Raw genomic sequence first — 20,827 nt, 5'->3', positions numbered from 1 at the left:
CACAACCGCTCGTAAACACGCGACGATTGGACAAAGACGGATACACCGATGCTGCTCCAAACCGCACGCTACGATACGACAGAGACACCGGTACGACTTGAACCTCTCCGTTTATCAAACCGATCCGATTATCATTTTATCTCCCTCTCTCTCACTCTATACCTTGCTCTCTCTCTCATTCTATCTCCCTCTACTACCAATCATTCTCTCTTACTCCTATTCTTTCTCTTACACTCTCGCTCGCACATACACGCTCCCTCTACCTATCTCTTTCTCTTTCTAAGTAACAGAGAGAAATAACACCACTAGCAGCAACACGGGGCCAGCAATGCGAACATCACGGTCACCGGAAGTATGAACCTGACAATCACGACACACGAGGAATATACGGGGAATACGTCGAACGCGGAGTTTACATGCACGTTCACGCACTTCCTCGTACATAAATATTTGCCTTTATCGCACGGTTGGTTTCGTTTGCCCGTTCGTCTCTTTCTTTCGCACACTGTCTATCGCTTCCTCTGGCTGTCGCTCTCTTTCGTTCGTCTGTCCGTCTGTCGGTCTGTCCGTGGCTGACGGTGTGTATATCGCCGTCGTCGCTACTGTCGAATCCGTTCCGTGCGCGGCGCCTGTGTGGGACGACGCCGCTGGGACACACGGGCGTGGACGAGTAGACGCGCTCTTTCGAGGACATTTCGACACTGTTTTCTTTAATGTACTTACCACTGGGCGAGCTGACGTGGCGTCGCGCGCGCGCGGGGCCTTTACACCACGGGTAAAATTCGCACAGTAATATTAGCGCGCAAGACTGCACCCCGGTAAATACGAGCGCAGTCACCACTCTTGTTTTTGGTATGCCAGGAATGGCACAAAGAATCTGGATAACGCACACGCCTGCTGCGCAGCCGGTCTGCGCACCCGCTGACACCGCTTATGCGGCCGCGGGAGAAACCAGAAGCCGAGCGCGACCGAGTGTACGCGAACTTCGTCGAACGACACTGATCATCAACCCCCACCACATCGTACCGGACCATCGTCTCCCCACTCCCCGCGCGGGAGATCAGTCGCGTCACGCACGTAAGAGAGATTGGGTGTTGTTGCTCGCTTACTCGTTTATTCTCTCTCGCTCAACTTAGAGGGGGCACTTGTTGAATTTCAGGGGTTACGTTTTAGGTTTTTTGAATGAAACTTTTGATATATCGTTACATATCAACCGACTGACCGCAAAATTCTCTTCCACGCGAACCGATATCACCTATATCGTAACTTCTTATTATTTTAATTTAACGTTCAAAATATGAATTTATCCCTATAATTCTCTTATTTATATTTGCTCGAACGTCCAAAGCTTGCTTTATAAATTAGTCTATGTCTACCGTTTTCACTAGCTAGCAAACTGACCGTTTGTGTACGGATTTAGGGGATTAGCCGACGGTAACAAAACATAACTGACCCAGTGCAAGTGCACTAGCATAAGACTGACGTTCATTCTTTGAAATATGATCTTTCACCCTCGATACCTTTCCGCACGTTTCTCTTTTATACCTGCGGTTTGGTCATTTTATTTAAGACCATTCACTATAACTTTACGCCTTCCCCAACATCGTTAGTGGTATTTTAAGCGTTGTATTAGAATTTCCAGAAGCTGATTCAAAATTATGTCGTTTACGTATACCGAATAAATATTGAAAATACATTTCATAATATTAATAATGTTAATTTGTCTAACAAAATAATATAGAACAGAAATAAGTTCAAATAATCTTATGTAAATAACTTTAGCATCTGGTTCAAATACAATTAAACTCGCGCGAAATGAAATGTGACGTTACGAAAGCATATCCTGCGTACATCGACAAAAGGGGTCGTAAATAACGCTTTTAAACTCGCACGTTATACTGCTAAGCTCCTTTTGTCAGTTGAGCACATTGTACTCGACAAATGTTTACGAACAGCCGCAAAGTAGCGAAACGATCAGGGTGACAGAACCGTCGCCTCCACCGTCGCCGGCAGCGGGGGTTGAAACGCGCAGTTTTCGTGCGGGTTTTCAGCAAGCGCGACAGATTGAAAGGGGAAAGGCACGGTCCGATTTCACCCGCGAGCTTTAATTGCCTAATTACGTTAACGCTCGATTTTCGTGACGTGTCGACGAACCACGCGGGTTAAATGATTCCGTTAGTTTCATGGAAATTTCGCGCATACTCTTCATCCCCGATTAAAATATGACCGCGCGATTATACAGCTACTTTTTTCCATTTCAAAGCGGAAGCTAATACATCTGCCAATTCATTTTTAATTATGCGACATTCCATTTTAATATTCGATACATCAAACGTTTCAATTAGATATTGATGATTGGAAAAATAGAAATTTCAAATAAAATATTTAATTAGTTCATATATTGGCAATCAACGGTTAACAAATTAATGTATGAATAATTGCGATCAGGATGCCCAGCCAAAATTCGTAGTATTATTAGTCGGACACGAACAGTTTATGCATGATTTAATGACATAAAGGTGTCACGTCAGATGTTGCTTAAATTCTTGTAAAAATAACTATATACCTATCATCAATCATTTGTGTACAAAATGGCTGAGTTAGGTTTGGCTGGTTGTCAGTTACAGCAAACAATCAATCAGAGTGAAAATGGGTTTTTCTTTTTTCGACAGATTGAAATTAGAATATTATGAAAGTTTCGTAAGATTTAAAAAAAATGCAGTTTATGGAAAAAAAAGAAAACAATGAATGTTATAGCGTTTCAATTTCAATATTAAAGTTACAAGTTCATCGACATGGACGGTAGATTACAGCTGACCATTGCAAAAAATTTGCTACCTCATCAAATCTTTGTTATATAGAACCTTCTTAACTAGGAAATCGGTGCACAATTTTAATCTAACTTTATAATTAATTCTATCTTACTTGCAATAGTATCTACAGTTTTTATTATTTTTCGCTGGTTAGCTGGAAAAATTAATTATTTATTGGTGCATAGCCCAATTCATTAAGAAACTTTTGATAACGGCAAGGATATAAATTAATCGTAAAAACATATTACATCGTAATATCATTAAGTGCAAACTAGGGCAGACGGGAAATGATCATTTCAGAAGTTACATCCATTGTTCCAACATTGTTTGAAACTACGCTACAGCCAATTCCAGTTCTAGCTCGAAATTGTAACCCCCAACACAATGGTGAAATTGTATTCGGATATCGCGTTCATAGAACAAACCTAGGGTCAAATTATTGCCTAAATCATGACCTTTTATATCTATTGCAACATTCCAGCAAGTATCCATACGTTCCACAATTTATAATCCACAATATCGAACGGTAGCAATTTTTATTCGTATTATTCGAGCAACTATTTTGCCAGGGGGTATTTTTATTGCGATTTTTACGACGCTTCCTTCCGCCTCCTTCCCATCGATTCTGTTATTTTAAAAAAAGGGGTGAAAGCGTTCGATCCATCCGACGGCGAACCTTCGCATCACCTCATAAACTTTGAAAACATTTCTTATAACCGGCGGATATTTTGCGGGGGTGGGATTCCTGGCAGGGCTTATCACGGCTGAGATTTACTTGCTCCAGCGACAAGCTACAAAAGTATTAAAATATCGCGTGAATAGCGCATTCTCCTATCCTCTATAGAATAGGGGTGGTTTCGTGAAACATCACTTTCTTTTTTAGCATACCTTTCGAAGGATAGAATCTTTTCTACGTTAAACGTTTTTGTAAACAATTTAATAGAGGAACGAGGAAAAGACATTTCTTTATTTCATAGTTATTTCGAGTACAAATGAAATATCAAATAAATGGTAATATACATCCTTGAATTATAATGTCCGAAATATTACCGAATGTCTGAATTGCATTCTGCAATAATTTGTCAGCGAACTCCTTGGTATCGAAGGGGTTGAAGAGAATTGCAAATCGTTGAAAAGAATATTCGGCGAGACCGATCGAGACGGGTCGAAGTCTCAACAAGGGTGTTCCGTCGCGTAAAGACATGAAACATGGAAATACCGATACCGCATCTGATCCCGTTCGAACAAACGTGGAGCGCAGAGGGGCTGAAGGGGATGGCACAGGAAGAAGACGTAGGAAGGCGCAAGGGTAGCACGGAGAGACGCGTACCTCACCTGGCATACCGTGAGAGTATCGCGACACATTTTGATCGAATTCTTCTCGAGGTCGAGGAATGCTGGTATCTCCGGTAGATATTATTACATATTTAGGTGGAACGGTGCTCGCTCTCGCAGATAATACACTTAGACGTATTTCCTGTCTCTCTCTCTCGCTCTGTTGCTGTCGGGATGACGAGGGTGTTGGTGGTGGTGCAGGAGGATATGTATCTAGCTTTACTCGCTCGCGCACCACCGCTCTATAACCCTGCCTCTGCACCGATCTCGAAGGATCGCAGTTCTGCGCGATATCCTGCATATCTCGGCATACCGTCCTCCTCGTTTCCGACATTGTTCCCCGGCCTCGACCCCGACCCCTCTGTCCCAGCTCCAGCCTCGATCCACCATCGAATAATCCTACTTGTTCGACGTCTACCGGGCCCGGCTTCTCAGCTGGATTCCTCTCGATTCTGCTACCGTGCTTGCAGCGCGAGAACAACCCCTTGCTGTCCATAATTGACCGCTTTTTAAACTACGTTCATTCCTTTCGATTTTTCTTACATCAAGCTTGATATCTTCTTATATCAGCCTTCGATTGTGAATCACCAGATCGATACTCATTTACGTCGACAAAATTCTATCGATACATAATACGATCGCAAGAAGATCGATCTTATAATGGACGTTCATACTTCTGTCGTTACTGTTTGTTTATCTAAAAGCTCTCGTTTGCATTCGGAAAGAAATTCTCTGCACGATGTACGAAGACACGGAGGATGCGTCGGACATTCACGAGGACTTCTTCAACGCGTTGGCTTTGCTGCATTCGACGGAGGATAATAGCACGGAGAAACTTCGGAAAATGTTGGACGTGATTTTAGAAAGGAAATATGGTTTTGAAAAAACTTTGATGGCCAGACTGCCAAAGAAATTTCTTCGTAGCACGAAAATCTCTGGTAAATCCGAGAATCGCGAGGATGTCGCGTCCTGTAGGACAGGAAGTACCCCTCAGAGAGCTATCGATCTGTCTGTTGCAAATAATTCAACAGATAGTAATTGGGGGAGTATAAAAGTGTTCGATGCAGATTTTGAGGACTACAGCGAGAAAGGGGACATCCCAAGGATATCTATTCCTGATGAGGGCTCCGGAGATGGACTTCTATGCAAGGTCTTAATTAATGTGTTATTGCTAAACTTTATTAATTAATATATTGTTTGACTGTCGAGGCACATGGTCGTAATGATTGTTAAGGATATGAATAATTTAATTAAAGTGCCATAGTATTTTTGCTATAATATTTAGGTTTATTTTTGTATATAAAAATATAATTTGACGTGTTGCCCGGTCCGAGGACAGGTCTGTAATGGAGCAAAATTAGGACCCTTGATTCTGCTCGAGTGTCAAGAGTGTCAAGAAGTGTATCATCCTCTGTGCCATCAGCCTCCTGTCGTCGACGTCGACGTTTATGACCCTAGAATCGTGTGGAGATGTAGAAAATGTATAAACACTTCAATCTTTTCTCCCGGTACTTTCGATGAAGAGAAACTAAAGAGAACTTGTCCATTCAACGACACCAATAAACTTGAAGAAGTTTCTGTTAAAGAAGACACGTTGGAGAAATTGAACGGCGGTCATTCGAAAAATGAAACGACTGTCGCTGTTCAAACTTTGATGGGTAAATATGTCACTATAAACACTATGAACTGTACAAAAAGAGACGCTGAAAATTTCAGCAAAACAGAATATTATTTTTCATAAATTTAGTTCGTATTTACCGCCCCCATAAAATAGCTGATTTTATTAATATTCACGTGTCGCTGAAATATGGCTGACGTTGCAATCAGAGCGTTAATGGTGTCTATTTTTCTGACGATACGTGTTAATACGTTTGTAGATTGCAATGTAGAAGATACATTGAATGCAAAACCCCTTATGACCCAAAAGATGTCGAGGAATGTACCCTCGAGTCAGTTGAGAAAACGAATCGGATCGAAACTTTCGGTAACCCGTTCTGTAATTAAATAATCATAGATTTTTTTATTTCTAAATATTGATTTTTTATTTTCCAAGAATTGCCTTTCATTCAAAGGGTCAAATGGGCTGTAATAATATTGATAAATAAATTGGAAACACGTTACTGTCGTTGTTTATTGATTAAGTAAGGGTATAGTTTATTGATTAATTATTCTGTTACATGTGCAAGACAGAACGTATCAAGAAGAAGATACAAAAGACTGAAAATTTATTTGATTTTAAAGAATATTCAAGGAAAATTGAAATTTTCATTACAATCCTCCCTTCGATGGTAATTATCATAATTTCACGCGTTTCGTCGACCAACTATTAAGCCGATTACGGACAATGCTTACGCTCGTTACGTTAATTCCATCAAAGGAAGCTCGGTCTTTTGAAAAACTAAAATAAGAAAGATAAAACGTTGAAGATCTCTATTTTGGTGATATAGGTAGTTAGAAGTCTCTGTCATTGTCGCACGATTCATTTCGTTTGCTCGTTCGTTTTCTGTATTAAGGTCAACAGAGTTCAATTACCTTCGGCGGCCATGCCGAACTTTTAGCCAGGCTCGATGCTCGATCACTTTCGCTCTAATTGATCTCATGAAGATCAACTATGCACGTGAGATAATAGAAAATTAAAGATTTAAGATCGTCCTTTCGAGGGACAAAAGAAAAACACAAATCGAATTGGATTCGTTACACAACGAAAAGGTTTTATATAAGTTTAGAGAAACTTTGGATATAATTGATCTGTATCTTGTGGCTCTCTAAAAGGAAAAGAATAAAAATGAATTCAACACAGAAAACAATAAATATACCATCTTTGCGAAAGAAAAACAAAAGCGTACAATTTTCTTCACTATTTAACTAGAATTATTTGTAAGTTTGAAGAAACGTAAAATCATTCAACATACATCATCTGTGCTTCATCGTCAATTTATCTCTCTTCGACACTACATTTACCAATTTACAATATTTTAAAGTAAATATAATTAACTATCGTTATACTTGATCGCGAAGTTTTACAAACTGGATACTTTATTTTTAAGCCAAGTTACCTTGGACCGGAGCGAATTTTACTTACATAAATAAAAAATAAGTATCATCTAAACACTGGATACGAGTATTGAAACATAAACAACTAAATTATTGCTATCTTTTAATTAGATTAGTTTAATTAGGTACCCTATAGAAAACAGTACGTGTACATTATCGCTCAAAATTCTTAGGACACTGAGTTTCACAGAAACTACTTGAGGAAAGTGAATAAATAAAAATTCAAATATTATCTAGGCATATCTTAAGTTGAACTACGTTAAAACTTCAATATTTGATATAATAATGGAAGCACAGAGTCGACCACTCGACCAAAATATTGAAATCGAGTATTTCTTCAGCGAAATCGTTCTCGATCTTTACTTTCAATTGAAACTTTATTTTGTAAACACGACGAGGTGTCCTAAGACTTTTCAGCTACAGCGTATACCTTTTACGCTACATTACAAACACAAAAACACTATCGTAAGACAGCTATTTGTGCCGATTATCACAGAACTATCGATCGTCTAAAACTAAAAGATCTGAGTATCAAGGAAAAAAAAAGCTATTCTGTTAAAACAGCATAACGATTCTCAAGATTGCAAATCAAGAAAGGCATTTTACATAACAACAAAACATCTTTACCGTTATCGTGCGAATCGATATGTTATCTCGTTATTATTGCTAATTAGCTAAAAATTGAAGCTCTTCACAAAAAAATATACTTTGCAAGTAGATAACGTTTACATAAAATGTCGACTCACAATCGAGCCACTACTCTAGAAAAAGTAATACAAATAACATTCTAGTAACAATAACACAATAATTTCTTTCGTTAATCACTTTCATGCTGTGATGTTCGATTCTTATTAAAGACGAGATTCTGCGATAGAGAAAATAGCTGTTCTCAAAGATGTACTAAAACGCATGCAACTTATTTATCGAGTCTTTTTTTCTTTTTCTTTTTCTTTTTTTTTTTTTTTCTTTCAGTTACTGTTCATAATTTAACGTGTGCATATTTCCTCTAATTTACCAAGAGTGAGAAGGAGCAAAGTGCAAAAGAGCTCGATACTTATGTTACAATCAGAGCAGTATTTTAATTCCGTTACAGAACCTGCTCTGTACTACTTTACATTAATGTGAACCTCTGCTCAAACAAGCAGCAGGAGACGTTCAGCCTAATTCGTGACAGTGTTATCGTGCCAACTGGCCGACATCAATTAAATAAAGATTCTGACACATGTCAAGGTCGTTCCAAGTAACACCTCAACAACAAATTGTGTTCTGGCACCGATACGATACTTTACATAAACCGTGTGTTAACATCTATTCGTCATTTACAAGCTCAATTATCGAAACGGACAACAGTAGCATACAATGTTGTGTAACACATCAGATGGTAACCAGAAGTTTGTTTAACCGTAATACATTTAACGTATATTTTGATTAAAATTAGAGAAACTTGTGATTACCACTTTGGTACATTCGTATCAACCCTCAGTGGTACTGTCAAACTGTGAAATACTTGTTATAAAAATCTTTGATAGATTGTTTGAAAATCATTCAAGCTACAATACAATGTGCTTTTGCATCGAAAAACTATACTTACACTATAAGCATAGATTTCAATCTCTAATTTATGATAACAATGAAATTTTCAAAGGTTGTCATTTTACGTATGTTGATTAAAGTACTTCAACAATCTACCAAAGCTTCTTATCTACTTACATTACATTAAGTCGAATAAATTATTCTTGTTAGTTTCTTATACCAACAGTATAATATTTTAACAGTGCACGTGTGTGTTTGATTTATGATCGAGTAATATACAGTTATACTTAAACAATTAATTAAAACAAAAAGAAAATTAATCATCTAAGCCGTTTCAGTGTTAAGTGATTTATTAAAGGTATTTTGTAAGTGGATTTTAATTTACATGGCATCAATGATACGTTTATAGTATCTTTAATATATCACTTGGCACGGATAAATAAAACGAGTAGGAACACCTGCTCGTCTTACAATGGGAACCATCAAGATATGTTGCTTTGTTTCACTGTACATCACTTATCTTTGTTGTATCTGGTTCGACAATAATTTTCTGTATTTCAATTGTAAAAAAAGTACTGTCGCTTAAATATTTAGTGGAATACCATGTACACAATCATATTGATGGTCAATAATCGAACGATCGAAAATTAAAAAAATATCAGTGTGTCGTGTAAATCTAATTATTACTAGTTACGTTTCAAAGAAAATGTACAAGGAACGTTATAATGTAATATATCATTGGTAACGCTATGTATCCATTCCGGGTCTTTACATATTATACAAATTCGTCCGAGTTTATACGGCTGATTTTTCAACATCTACAATAATGTAGTTTTTATCACAAGCTTTCTCTTATTTACTTAATATTCTTCGTGGAAAGGAAGGTGAGATTCTCGATTATAAAATTTCATACAAACAGTTATTCGAATTAATTTCGTTAATTTGTTCCATGACTTTGGACGTTATTTGTGTTTTGGTCAAGAAATATTGTATATTATACAATTGCCTATTTCCATTGGAGTTATTTAAAATGCCAATCATTTGTTAATAATCGTGTTACATGAAAGATCACAAATATTGGTATTAATTCTTATATTCCTAAAATAATATTGCCGTGACCAAAGTTTCATGAATATCAAGTAAGTTACTTCCACTGTTATGGTAGTATTATTCTTGTTTACCTCTTTTTTCTCTTTCTTTTTTCTTTACATAATATTCGCGTACGCTTACGCGCGGTAAAATAGATCGATGATATACAGCTGTACAATGATAAATAACATTTCTACTGCATCTTAAATTAAAATTGAGTACACTCATTTGATGAACGTACCTACATTAAAGACGAAAGACATGTTAATACAAATGCATCCTACATTCTAACAATGCGTCGCAATCCATGATGTATAACATGGCATAAAGACGCTTGAAAAACAGATAAAAAATGTAGACTAGATTTAATTATCGACTAGAAATCTCACTTCGGAAAAAGGATAACCTATGAAAGCAGATTTAAAACTATTAACAAGTCCTCCTATAATACTCCTTATTTCTTTTTTTTTTCTTTTTTTCTTCAAATCAACCATGTGCACATATTGAAACTTGTCATTTCAATATGTAATTTAATTATTTTGGACTGTTTAATGTTTCATTATTGTATGTATGTAGGATACATATTTATTTGGTATTACTATGAGTATTCGCTACCTAAAAGGCCATTGAAGATTTTTCATTGCCTTGGAAGATACCAGTGCCATACTTTGGAAGCGCTAGATTTAAAGAATAGTTCTTTTTCTTTTTACTTTTAACCAGTAATAGATGTATCTTTAACTAAAAATCGTCTATATTTAAAAGGAAATGCTAAGTTCAGAAATCACTTGTAGCTTAAAAGTAGTTTCTGATGACACTACCTCGTCAAAATTAAATATAATGAGTAGTAAACCGTGTATCCACTCAACATGTAAAACATTTCTAAATACTCTGCTTCCAAATTTTCTAGTAAAATTAAGTATTTACGATGCATGTAAATATTCGTCGAGGTTTAGTATTTAATATTATATTAAGTAAACATAATAAATATTCTAAATAAATCTATCTTAATAAAAAGAAAAGAAGAAAGAGAGAAAAATTTTAAACCGTAATATTCCTGTATCGGACAAAAACTCAAAAGTAACGTGTTTACACGATCATAAAATGATAAAATCATGAAAATCCTATGATAAAATCTATCAATTCTTAATTTTGTTTATGTAATATTATCACCATCATTATTATGCACCTAAAACAGTAACAATTATTGATAAATGTTTTGATTTCATTCAATATATGCGTGTTTTCATTAAGAAATGTTTGCCAAGTTTATGCCAGTGGATACCCAGCATAGTGTAATATATTTTTTACTTTTGGCAATAGCACTTCCAGACAGTGGCAGTAGGCACTTTTGATGACAATAATACGTTAATGTTAAGTATAAAATATTATAAGTTAATCTGCCTTTAAGGCAGGTAAACCATTCCCAACAACCAGCTGCTCCATGGGAAAGTCTAGAACTACGGTAACGTGAAAACCCATATTTGCAGAGGCAATCACGTACTCGCATAAGGAAAACCAACTAAATGCTGTTAGAAAGAAAGTTTATAAATTTCACGTTACGCGTGAAATTTTATGAAGTTTTATAAAATTATATGAATTTTCTTACCCAAATCGTGGCACAGTAGTCTGTGTTTTAAGAAGAAAACAATGAGTCCAATAGTACTAATAAGACTTGTTACAAAAAGTGTCTGTTTGTACCAAAGGCTTTGTGCATTTGGTGTGACAAGACGACTCAACCTTATTACCATTAACATATATGTAAGAGAGCTAATCATGAAAGCAATAAAGATCTTTTCATGTACAGCTGAAAAATAATATATAAATTGATATATTATAAATCCATTGCTACATGCTACCAAGTGTATAATGTAAAATTATCTCTAAATTTCACTTACAATAATTTTCTTTGTTTGAGATGTATGTAACACCACACAAGGCTGCTACCTCTGCAATATTTAACCAGTAGCATAAATTAAGAAGTCTACATCCTGTAATCCTTAAAGGTACATCTTCAATCGTTTTAAGCATTTGATAATAATATGAGTGATAAACACTGGCAATAATTAAACGGGGACCAATGTGTAATGCTATGCTTATACGCCACAAGTATCTCTGTGGAGATACACCAGTAATAGCTGAGATTGATGGAAGTACATTGTAAACCTAGATCAAAGAAATTTGTTATTTATTAAATGTACATAATACTATAATTTATGATAGCTTCTGACATCAACTACTTAAGAATTTATACCCTGCAATGTGTTTCATGAATTTCATCTTGTTGGAAAATATATGCTGTAATGAAACAGACTAAAAGGGTAACAAGAGGCAAAGACACTGTTGCCAAACATAATTTTTTAAATGAAATTGCTACATATATTGAACTTTTAATATTTCCTATATTATTCTGCTCCATAGTGATATTATTTAATATCTTAGCATTAAGCACAAAATGAGAAATAAGTCCAGGAAGATTAGAGGTCCGAATCAATCTACATTAGAGTCATGCTTCATCTTAATCTTGATTAATAGTTCCAAATACTTTTTTAAATATCATAATATGCCTGCAACAATAAATAAATGTTATGTTAGTGATATGATAATACTGTCATTGACTATCATATAATATTTAACAGTAAGATATGTAACAATAATTAAAATTTTATTACAACGAAGTTTACTTGTAGTTATAGTATATTTATATATTTGATTAAATTCGAATAAAATTCTTAAGGCTATATGTTAGATTAAATAATTTATGAAATCAGAAGTAACCATGGTTAAGGGTAAGTAAAAAATATTACAAATAAAATACATTTTTGTCTTAAATTTGCGGATTCTAAACGATAAACATTTACGGTTAATTGCTCTATTTTCGGAATTGATTTTACAGATAACCTACTTTTTCTATTTATAGCAAACAAAAAGCACTGTCACGGGTAATGTAGAGTTCATGACATTTGGCTAGAAACAATGAATTGTGAAATTCAATATTTTCGGATAAAATATGTAACAAAAACTGGAATCTATACAAAATAGAAAAATGAACTCAATGCGAGAACACTGTACATTGACTTATCTCAAGCGAACTTCTCTTATTTTACATAGAGTATAAAAGAAATTATATACGTTTAGGCGCTAATATCTATAAAACAATGTATCGATTACGTGTTTAACAACGTAACTGTTAATTTATTTAACAAGTATAGTTGGGATCTCAATTATAATTACTCGTTCGAAAGAATAGATACGTTCACGAGTCATTAGCTGAAATATAAACAGTACATACAATCTACGAATAATAACTGAAGTTTTACTGTTCTATTACTGCTGAAGTTTCCATGGAATGTCATAAATTTGAATCAATCACAAATTACAAAAATTATTACGTATTCCATAACAAATAGTTCATTCATGTTCATTTAGGATCTCCTTAGGAAAAATCGAGAAAATTTACCTTGTTCCTTGTATACAAGCGTGTCGTCTGCTAGTATGTGAATTTCTGGTTTGAAGAGATGCCATCTACAAATTATACATATATTTGTCAAGTATTTTATGCTAGCGCCACTTTTAAACTCTTTCTCTCTCCATAAAGGAAACGATTAAATATAAAATAAATATTATATGATTATAGCATAAATTCTAGTGATGTGAGGATAGCAATTTTAAAATTACAAAATTGGTTTCAACTTTATTAGAAATACAATTATAATTGTTCTAATTAGACACACATTATGCTCGTTCTCTTTCTTGCGCTTCTTCCTCCACTTCATATTCAATTTCAACTCTCGGGCGTGGTCTCTTTTGCACTTTGCCTTTTTTAACAATCGGACGTTTTGCTTTTTTACTGGTAGAAACTATATCCTACAATGGTACACTAAGTTTAAGTACAATTTACTTTGAATAACAACAAATATAATGGTAGTATTTATTACCTCAATATCACTTGCTTCAGATTCGAAATCGTCAGATAATTCAACTTTTTCTTTCTGCCCCGAATCACTATCTTCTTCCTATTAAAAAAGGGATAACAATTAGTAGTATGTAAGAAAACTATAATTTGTTTAAATGATTACCATGGGCACTTCTTCAATATCAAAATCATCTTCATCGTCTTCGTCGTCCGTTTCTGCTTCTATATAATGTGGTTCATTTGTTTCTTTCTCTCTTTCATCTGCTTCTAATTCCATTTCTACCTCCTTCTCAATTTCTATCTCTTCCTCTTCACTTTCAGCTTCACTTTCACCTTCAACCTCAACAGCTTCCACTGCTTTATCAAATACTTTTTGTGGGAAATTATAAATATCGTTGTACTAGAAAAAAAAGTATCTTCATAGCATCAAGGAAGTATTAACATTTGTAGTTGTGATTCTAAGGATTCATACCATGCCTTGTTTCAATCTCTCCATAAGTTGCTTTTCTATTGCTGTTTCTAATTTAGCAGCAACAAGAGCCTTCTCCTCTCTACGCCGTTCTCGTCTTTCAATTTTTCTTTGAATTGGTACAATTTGTTTCTGTCTCCTCAACCTCAGCTTTCTCATACGTATCAGATACTGTGTGATCTTAACAAACCTTTGCTTACATTTTGCTTTTATGAAACCAGGCCAATACAATAAATTTTCATTAATCTGTTGTATAGCCTTCTCAAAATTTCTGGAAAGCTTTACCTTTTCCCATGCATTTTTTGGGAAATGTATTCTAAAAGAAATAATGATAATTATACAGTAACAGCTTTATTGCCAGTGATTAATAAAGTTATCATTTAGACTTATAACTTCTACCTTTCAGCTGTTCTCATGTACAGATAAATAATACCATTTTCTTCCCTAATTGTGGCATACTGGCTATTTGCAAGAGGACAAGATGCCCTACTACACAGACCAGTGAGATTATATTCATTGCGACAAAACCTTTGACTTTTAGTGCTGTGAATATAAGGCATAAAATAAGATTACAATAAGCTAATTTCTTCTATCTTACTTTTTAAGCAACTATACGTACTTTACTTTGAAAGAACAAAAGGACTTGTTAATGACACTCCAGACGACCTAGAAAAATTTGCAATTAGATTGAATGTTATTAACTGAAAGAAACAAGCTACAATAAACTTACGTCATCATGTTGCATTTTGAACTTGTATTGAACTAATTTTTACGTGTCCTTTTTAGTAAGTGTTTTTAATATCTGAAATATCATTAATTGTTTTTAAAATAATTTTCTGAAAGGAACACGTGCATTCAGGAACCCTACAGGCCTACAGGTTATATTATGATTTTATTTTAATAAATTTGTCGATAGATGGTAGTACAGCCTCGTTCTTATTTGAACATGAGGCATCATCATATCTGTTACGTTCGTTACTGAATCCACTGTTAGATGAAGCTAGTATTACTATTTCGAGTGTCTACAACGTCAGTAATTGTTTTCACTCACTTGAACCAAGGAAAAGAGAGAATTTGGACAAGGTTTAGGCAGAATTACGAAATAGAAAACAGGTATTAAATGTATATTTCTCTTTATTCGTTACTTAATTGTTTTTAGTATTAAGGTTTCGTAGTATGATATAACCCACTGCTTTAAATCCTGAAAAATGATTTAGTTCTTTCAACTTAATTAAGGTTAGTTATTTGCGCGTTAAAATTTCCATTCATTCTTCAATTCCCTTCTTTCGCCTATTCTTATTATATTTGTTAATACATTGCATATATAAATGTCTCTACATATTTGAAATAATACTTTATAAAATATTTTTAAGTTGAATCAGTGCAGTGCGAAGTATTATTAAAGTAATATTTCCCTTTATTTATTACATAATTAGAATAATATAAAAGATAATATAAGACGGGTGTTGCTAAAAAGGTACATTATTCGATTTTTTCGCTAGTATTTATTGTATGAACGTTTCCATTACAATTAGCATTACAGTTTCGAAATTTCTACCAATGGCTGTGATTGGTTGTTTCATACGGCGTCCTTTCATTTCACCCAATCAGATTCGTCGTTGTGTGGGTGAGTGCACAGACTTGTATCATAATGCAGCATTCCTCTTCGAAGCTTCGTCCGGTTTGCACGCTTCTACAACAGGTGAGATCAAGTTATCTTCATATATTAAATTAAATTGTCTTTCGGGTGTTGAAAATACAAAAAAGAGAAAGAATAGCCGAAGAGAAGTTTAGCTTTTTGTTTTTTGACACTAATTCGACGTTTTCTTCAAAAATACGTGAGGTTAAATTTGTTGCTCTTGCCGTGATTTCACGATGAACTTGGAACAGCAGAATTTGAATTGTTTTTCCTTTATATCAATAATTTTTCGAATATTATTGCATTTTTTCATGTTTTTAGTACTTTTTTCCCGTAATTTATTGTTATATATCGTGATAACTGATTTTCTCGTTTTTTACTATTACGCCGATATAAGATACGAATTAAAATAACATTTCCTTCATTTATTCTGCTTTTATGTCAATAATTTCTTAAATCCCATCAATATTTTATGTTTTTTCTACTTTGATTCCTATATTTTGGTGTTTAAAATTGAGAAAAGTAATCTTGACATTATTTCAATATGGCGTTGATAATTTTTAACGAACTTTTCCCTTACGAATAGTATTAAAGTTTCGAAGTATTGAAACTTCTATCAACGGCTGTGATTGGTCGGCCCATGTTGGCGTCCTCTCATTTCGACCAATCAGACACGTCGTTGTGTGAGCGAGTGCGTTGATTTGTGACGCAGTACAGCATTCCTCTTCGAAGCTTCGTCCGTGTTCCACGCGTCTGCAACAGGTAAGATTAAATTATCTTCAAACATTAATTTAAATTGTCTTTCCAGTTTTGAAAATACAAAAAAGAGAAAGAATAGCCGAAGAGAAGTTTAGCTTTTTGTTTTTTGACACTAATTCGACGTTTTCTTCAAAAATACGTGAGGTTAAATTTGTTGCTCTTGCCGTGATTTCACGATGAACTTGGAACAGCAGAATTTGAATTGTTTTTCCTTTATATCAATAATTTTTCGAATATTATTGCATTTTTTCATGTTTTTAGTACTTTTTTCCCGTAATTTATTGTTATATATCGTGATAACTGATTTTCTCGTTTTTTACTATTACGCCGATATAAGATACGAATTAAAATAACATTTCCTTCATTTATTCTGCTTTTATATCAATAATTTCTTAAATCCCATCAATATTTTATGTTTTTTCTACTTTGTTTCCTATATTTTGGTGTTTAAAGTTGAGAAAAGTAATCTTGACTTTATTTCAATATGGCGTCGATAATCTTCAATACTTTATAGCGGGAAATTCAAATGTCTCACTTATTCCAGCCATTGTTCAAGCGGTGACAGTCACGTTTAATAATATAATAGGCATGCAAATTTGATTAATGTTAAAGAATTATAAAATATTTATGCAAAAATTTATGTTTTGTGGATATGGACATTTTTTAAATATTGATTGGTTGAATATACATGATGTAATATATGAAAAAAAAAATGTGTTTTCTTTTGTTACAGAAGTACATTCTAATAAAACATCAAAAGCCTGATATAGAACTATTAAATGAATCTTCGTCAAATTAAAGGTAAGTTTTATTATTAAGTAGTTGCAGTAAATTATTATGGTAAATTTAAAATGGCACAAATGTAATATTATTGTTGTGTGTTCTTTTTTGTTGCAGAAGCACATTCGAATAAAACATCAGAAGCCTGAAATGGAACAATTAAATGAATCTTCGTCCAATTAAAGGTAAGTTTTATTATTAAGTAGTTGCAGTAAATTATTGTGTAAATTTAAAATGGCACAAATGTAATATTATTGTTCTTCTAATTGCCGAATTATCAACTAGTGCCTGTATGTCAACATCCTACCTACTACACTCGTCTACATCATCAATCTACTTAGGAGACCATCCGCCGGGTGCTTTCTTCCAGCTACTTCTCAACAACCACTCACCAGTTCGGTGAGCCCCAAAAGTTACAAATTTTATTCTTATTTTAAGTGAGCATAGTGACCCATGAGTGGATGAATACTCATGGAAATATATTACATATTTTTCATATCTTTTTTCATTTTTATATTGTTGTATTTCTTAGTTCAGGCTAGGGTCTTCTTGTCTCTTTTTAAAAAATAGTTTGTAGGATAGAAGTCGGATGACCCTCCGACTTCACAAATAAAATACAACTTTTAAAATATTTTTTTAATTAAAAGATACTTAAATTTTGATAATGTATACAAAATTTGTATATTTTATATGCAGTCAATATTACGTACATTTGCTACAATACATTTATTATACTATAATATTTCAATGCAGTATATTATTATATTGTTGATTTAAATATGTTTTATGAGCAAGAAGACATTTCGCGACGGTTAGATTCTAACATCGAAGTAATATTTTCGAATGTACATTTGATGTAACTTACACAATTTACTTCGACATGCAATCAACCGAGGATGTATTACATGTATATTAATTATTAAATTGCATTTCCAATAGATACAGATCCATTTAACAGATACTTCAAGTTTTTGATTAAAGTAGAGTGATTTTTTTTACACATTTTTTTTTCTTTAGCTATGATTAAATACAATTTAATTATTTTAATAATTATTTAATTCAATTGCAATTTTTTATTTTAATTTTTAATAATCGGAGTCTTGTATTACAAATAGAATCATTTTTTAATGTTTTATTCTTCTAATCAATTTCAATCTCATCAGTTCAAAGAAAACATAGTTCCAACGTAAGATTGTTTTACATAATAATTTATTTTCAAATTTAAAATGTTTATTAGTCCGTTAGCTTTACTATGTATTAATCGATCATTTTAGCTTAGGATTTTCAGCTTCACACGGTAGGTGTATTATTTCTTTGCCCGTATTCATTACTTATTAGCCTGAGCTCATCAACGAACCCAGGTGTGCGTTGTGTGGGTAAGGGCGGTGGGTACGGTTTTAGAATTAAGGAATATTACAGCGATTGACAAACGTATTAGCGTATTGTGCACGATGTACGTTTCACATGTGTGTGTGTGTATTTAAATTAGTGGAATGTACGTCGATTTTATTATTCAACTTAAATAGTTTATATAAATACATACAGAATAAATATGTTACATATCTAATCAATATTTTCCATATTACATACTGTATGTATAATATCATACAATCATATTACATTGAATGGATACTTGTTTGAGAATATTTCATGTATAAAAATCATAATAATATTTTACAGTATATGAAGAAAATTTACCATTTGAATACCATATTCTTTTTTTAAATCAATGAAATACTAATTATTACTGTACTTAGTTTTATAAAGAACAGAATGACTCAAAGTCAGCATTATAGCATAAATAATTTTACATTCCAATAAGAGTTTTATATGACACAATACATTAATATTATATTAACAATAACGCAATATACGCTACGTTGTCAGTCGATTACAGGAAATGGTACGTACATGAAGTATAAATGTGTGTGTTACAAGCTTGGGTGACGGAGGCGTCCCGGGACGTTCTCTCTAGGGTAGGCTTGCACCCAGGTGTTATGTGTGAGTACCGTGGATTGTGTGTGTTGGAATGAATGATTTTTGCTTTTTTAAATATAGGGATAGGCAGGCAGGTAGCTTACTTCTGGAGTGTGTGATTTAGATGTAAGTAGGAAGGGCCAGGAAAGCAGACCGATCACATTTCTCTTTCGGGTAGGCTTATAGGTCCGGTGAAAAGTCTGCACCTGGGGTAGTATAATCGGAATCAATTACTTTTGAGTTAATTGATTTTGATTAAATCTTGGTCTATACCTAGTATGTAAGGTCGCCCGCGGCTCTAGGCCCGGACGAAAAAGGACTACTTCAATGAAATCTGTTCAAAAATTCCTTTTTTTTTTTGTTGCATGCTTCGGACAGCTATTCTATTTAATAGTTGGTCGTTGTGTGTGACACTCATTTTCAATATATTTCACATTTTTATGGAATCTTTGAGCTGATTCATTGAGTAGTCGAAGAAAGAAGATCGTCGTTGGACATCGTGGGACATCATCGCACATCACCAAAGGATGTCTTTCCTTCTTTTTATGGAAAGTCATCCTTCAATTCTGATTTAAGTACATATTAATATTTTTTTTACTACTTTTTACAGTCACTATGCTCACTAGATATCTATTGTCAATTTAACATGTTCAGTAATAGCACTTAATTAGAAATTCGTCCATCATAGACTATTCCTTTTCTTATATTATGAGATAACATAAAACAAAGAAATATTACTATAGACTATGCATATTATTATATTATATTATTTTATGGATTTTGTGATAGACTCTGAATTGCAGGTATTTTAAAACATATGATACAAAATATTTTGATAGATATACGTGATGCTAGTAGCAAACATGTTAAATTGCAAATTGTATTACATTTTCTCTACAAATGACGTCATCAAGTATAACTACGTCATTGTGAACTGATAATATATGTTGTTTTACAATCAAATTAAATTAAATCATTTAAATCAAATTGATTGCTACATTAACAAGTAAAGTCACGCGCTTTTTTTTTTTTTTTTTTTTTTTTAATTAATTTTCATCGTTATCTTTTTTATAATTTTTTATTAGCTTCCATTTTACTTACATTTTTAAATTATTGCATTCAAGTAAATTTAAACAATGACAAAACAAGATTTACCTACATACACGAATAATTTTCTACGATAACCCAACCCTGATAATTACTTGTTCATCAATAAAAATAAAATGATATTATCTAAAAATAATTAAAAGTCAATTTATCATATTTTATTGATATTGCACTGACATTTGTATTGTATCAATTGTGTTGTATTTTTTATCATCTCAAATCACCCCCTGTGGGCGGGGGGATGTAGAATACGCCCATAGTATCCCTGCTTGTCGTAAAAGGCGACTAAAAGGGAGCGTCTGTGCCACCGTTAACAAATTTCAAATTCATATTTCTAATTTTTAATCAAGGCATTCGAG

The 20,827-nt window shown here is 33.6% G+C and overlaps 4 protein-coding genes and 1 long non-coding RNA gene across 9 annotated transcripts in view; 2 read left to right on the top strand and 3 right to left on the bottom strand.

The window, feature by feature from the left end:
• Positions 1-866, bottom strand: part of scalloped (TEA domain transcription factor 1 homolog scalloped) — an 86,855-nt gene extending 85,989 nt beyond the window's left edge. Inside the window, exon 1 of one of the 2 annotated variants that reach the window (XM_034325736.2) lies at positions 724-866. The gene's annotated coding sequence lies outside the window, so the exon portion shown is untranslated. The remainder of the gene's footprint in view (positions 1-723) is intronic. The other variant, XM_034325733.2, reaches the window with a different exon arrangement.
• Positions 314-8,608, top strand: LOC117605008 (integrator complex subunit 12). 4 transcript variants are annotated; one of them, XM_034325739.2, is made up of 5 exons: positions 314-775; positions 862-1,077; positions 4,853-5,298; positions 5,488-5,806; positions 6,026-8,608. In XM_034325739.2, exons 2-5 carry the CDS (start codon positions 864-866, stop codon positions 6,154-6,156), a joined length of 1,110 nt encoding a protein of 369 aa, XP_034181630.1. In that variant the 5' UTR covers positions 314-775; positions 862-863; the 3' UTR covers positions 6,157-8,608. The 4 variants fall into 4 exon arrangements, with proteins under 4 accessions (XP_034181630.1, XP_034181632.1, XP_034181629.1 ...); XM_034325741.2 differs by lacking the exon at positions 862-1,077 and having other exon boundaries at positions 638-775; XM_034325738.2 differs by lacking the exon at positions 314-775 and having other exon boundaries at positions 855-1,077.
• Positions 8,609-8,763: 155 nt separating this feature from the next.
• LOC117605009 (post-GPI attachment to proteins factor 2-like) lies at positions 8,764-12,240 on the bottom strand. The gene is made up of 4 exons (XM_034325743.2): positions 12,076-12,240; positions 11,720-11,987; positions 11,431-11,628; positions 8,764-11,350 (listed from the first exon to the last, which is right to left on the bottom strand). The coding sequence occupies exons 1-4, from the start codon at positions 12,238-12,240 to the stop codon at positions 11,217-11,219; spliced, it is 765 nt and encodes a 254-aa protein (XP_034181634.1). The 3' UTR covers positions 8,764-11,216.
• Positions 12,241-13,502: 1,262 nt separating this feature from the next.
• Rbm13 (RNA-binding motif protein 13) lies at positions 13,503-15,219 on the bottom strand. Its single transcript, XM_034325300.2, has 7 exons — positions 14,937-15,219; positions 14,826-14,872; positions 14,606-14,749; positions 14,210-14,522; positions 13,901-14,137; positions 13,760-13,837; positions 13,503-13,688 (listed from the first exon to the last, which is right to left on the bottom strand). Exons 1-7 carry the CDS (start codon positions 14,949-14,951, stop codon positions 13,557-13,559), a joined length of 966 nt encoding a protein of 321 aa, XP_034181191.1. The 5' UTR covers positions 14,952-15,219; the 3' UTR covers positions 13,503-13,556.
• A 535-nt stretch (positions 15,220-15,754) lies between these two features.
• Positions 15,755-18,533, top strand: LOC117604817 (uncharacterized). The gene is made up of 5 exons (XR_004581511.2): positions 15,755-15,908; positions 16,432-16,607; positions 17,338-17,405; positions 17,502-17,569; positions 17,670-18,533. It is a non-coding gene; the product is annotated as an uncharacterized LOC117604817 (long non-coding RNA).
• Positions 18,534-20,827: the final 2,294 nt, after the last annotated feature.

Source organism: Osmia lignaria, chromosome 5 (genome assembly GCF_051020975.1).
Source record: "Osmia lignaria lignaria isolate PbOS001 chromosome 5, iyOsmLign1, whole genome shotgun sequence".
NCBI classification, from domain to species: Eukaryota; Metazoa; Arthropoda; class Insecta; order Hymenoptera; family Megachilidae; genus Osmia; species Osmia lignaria.
Note: the sequence above shows the minus strand (reverse complement) of the source record. Positions and strands in the feature narration are given on the sequence as shown.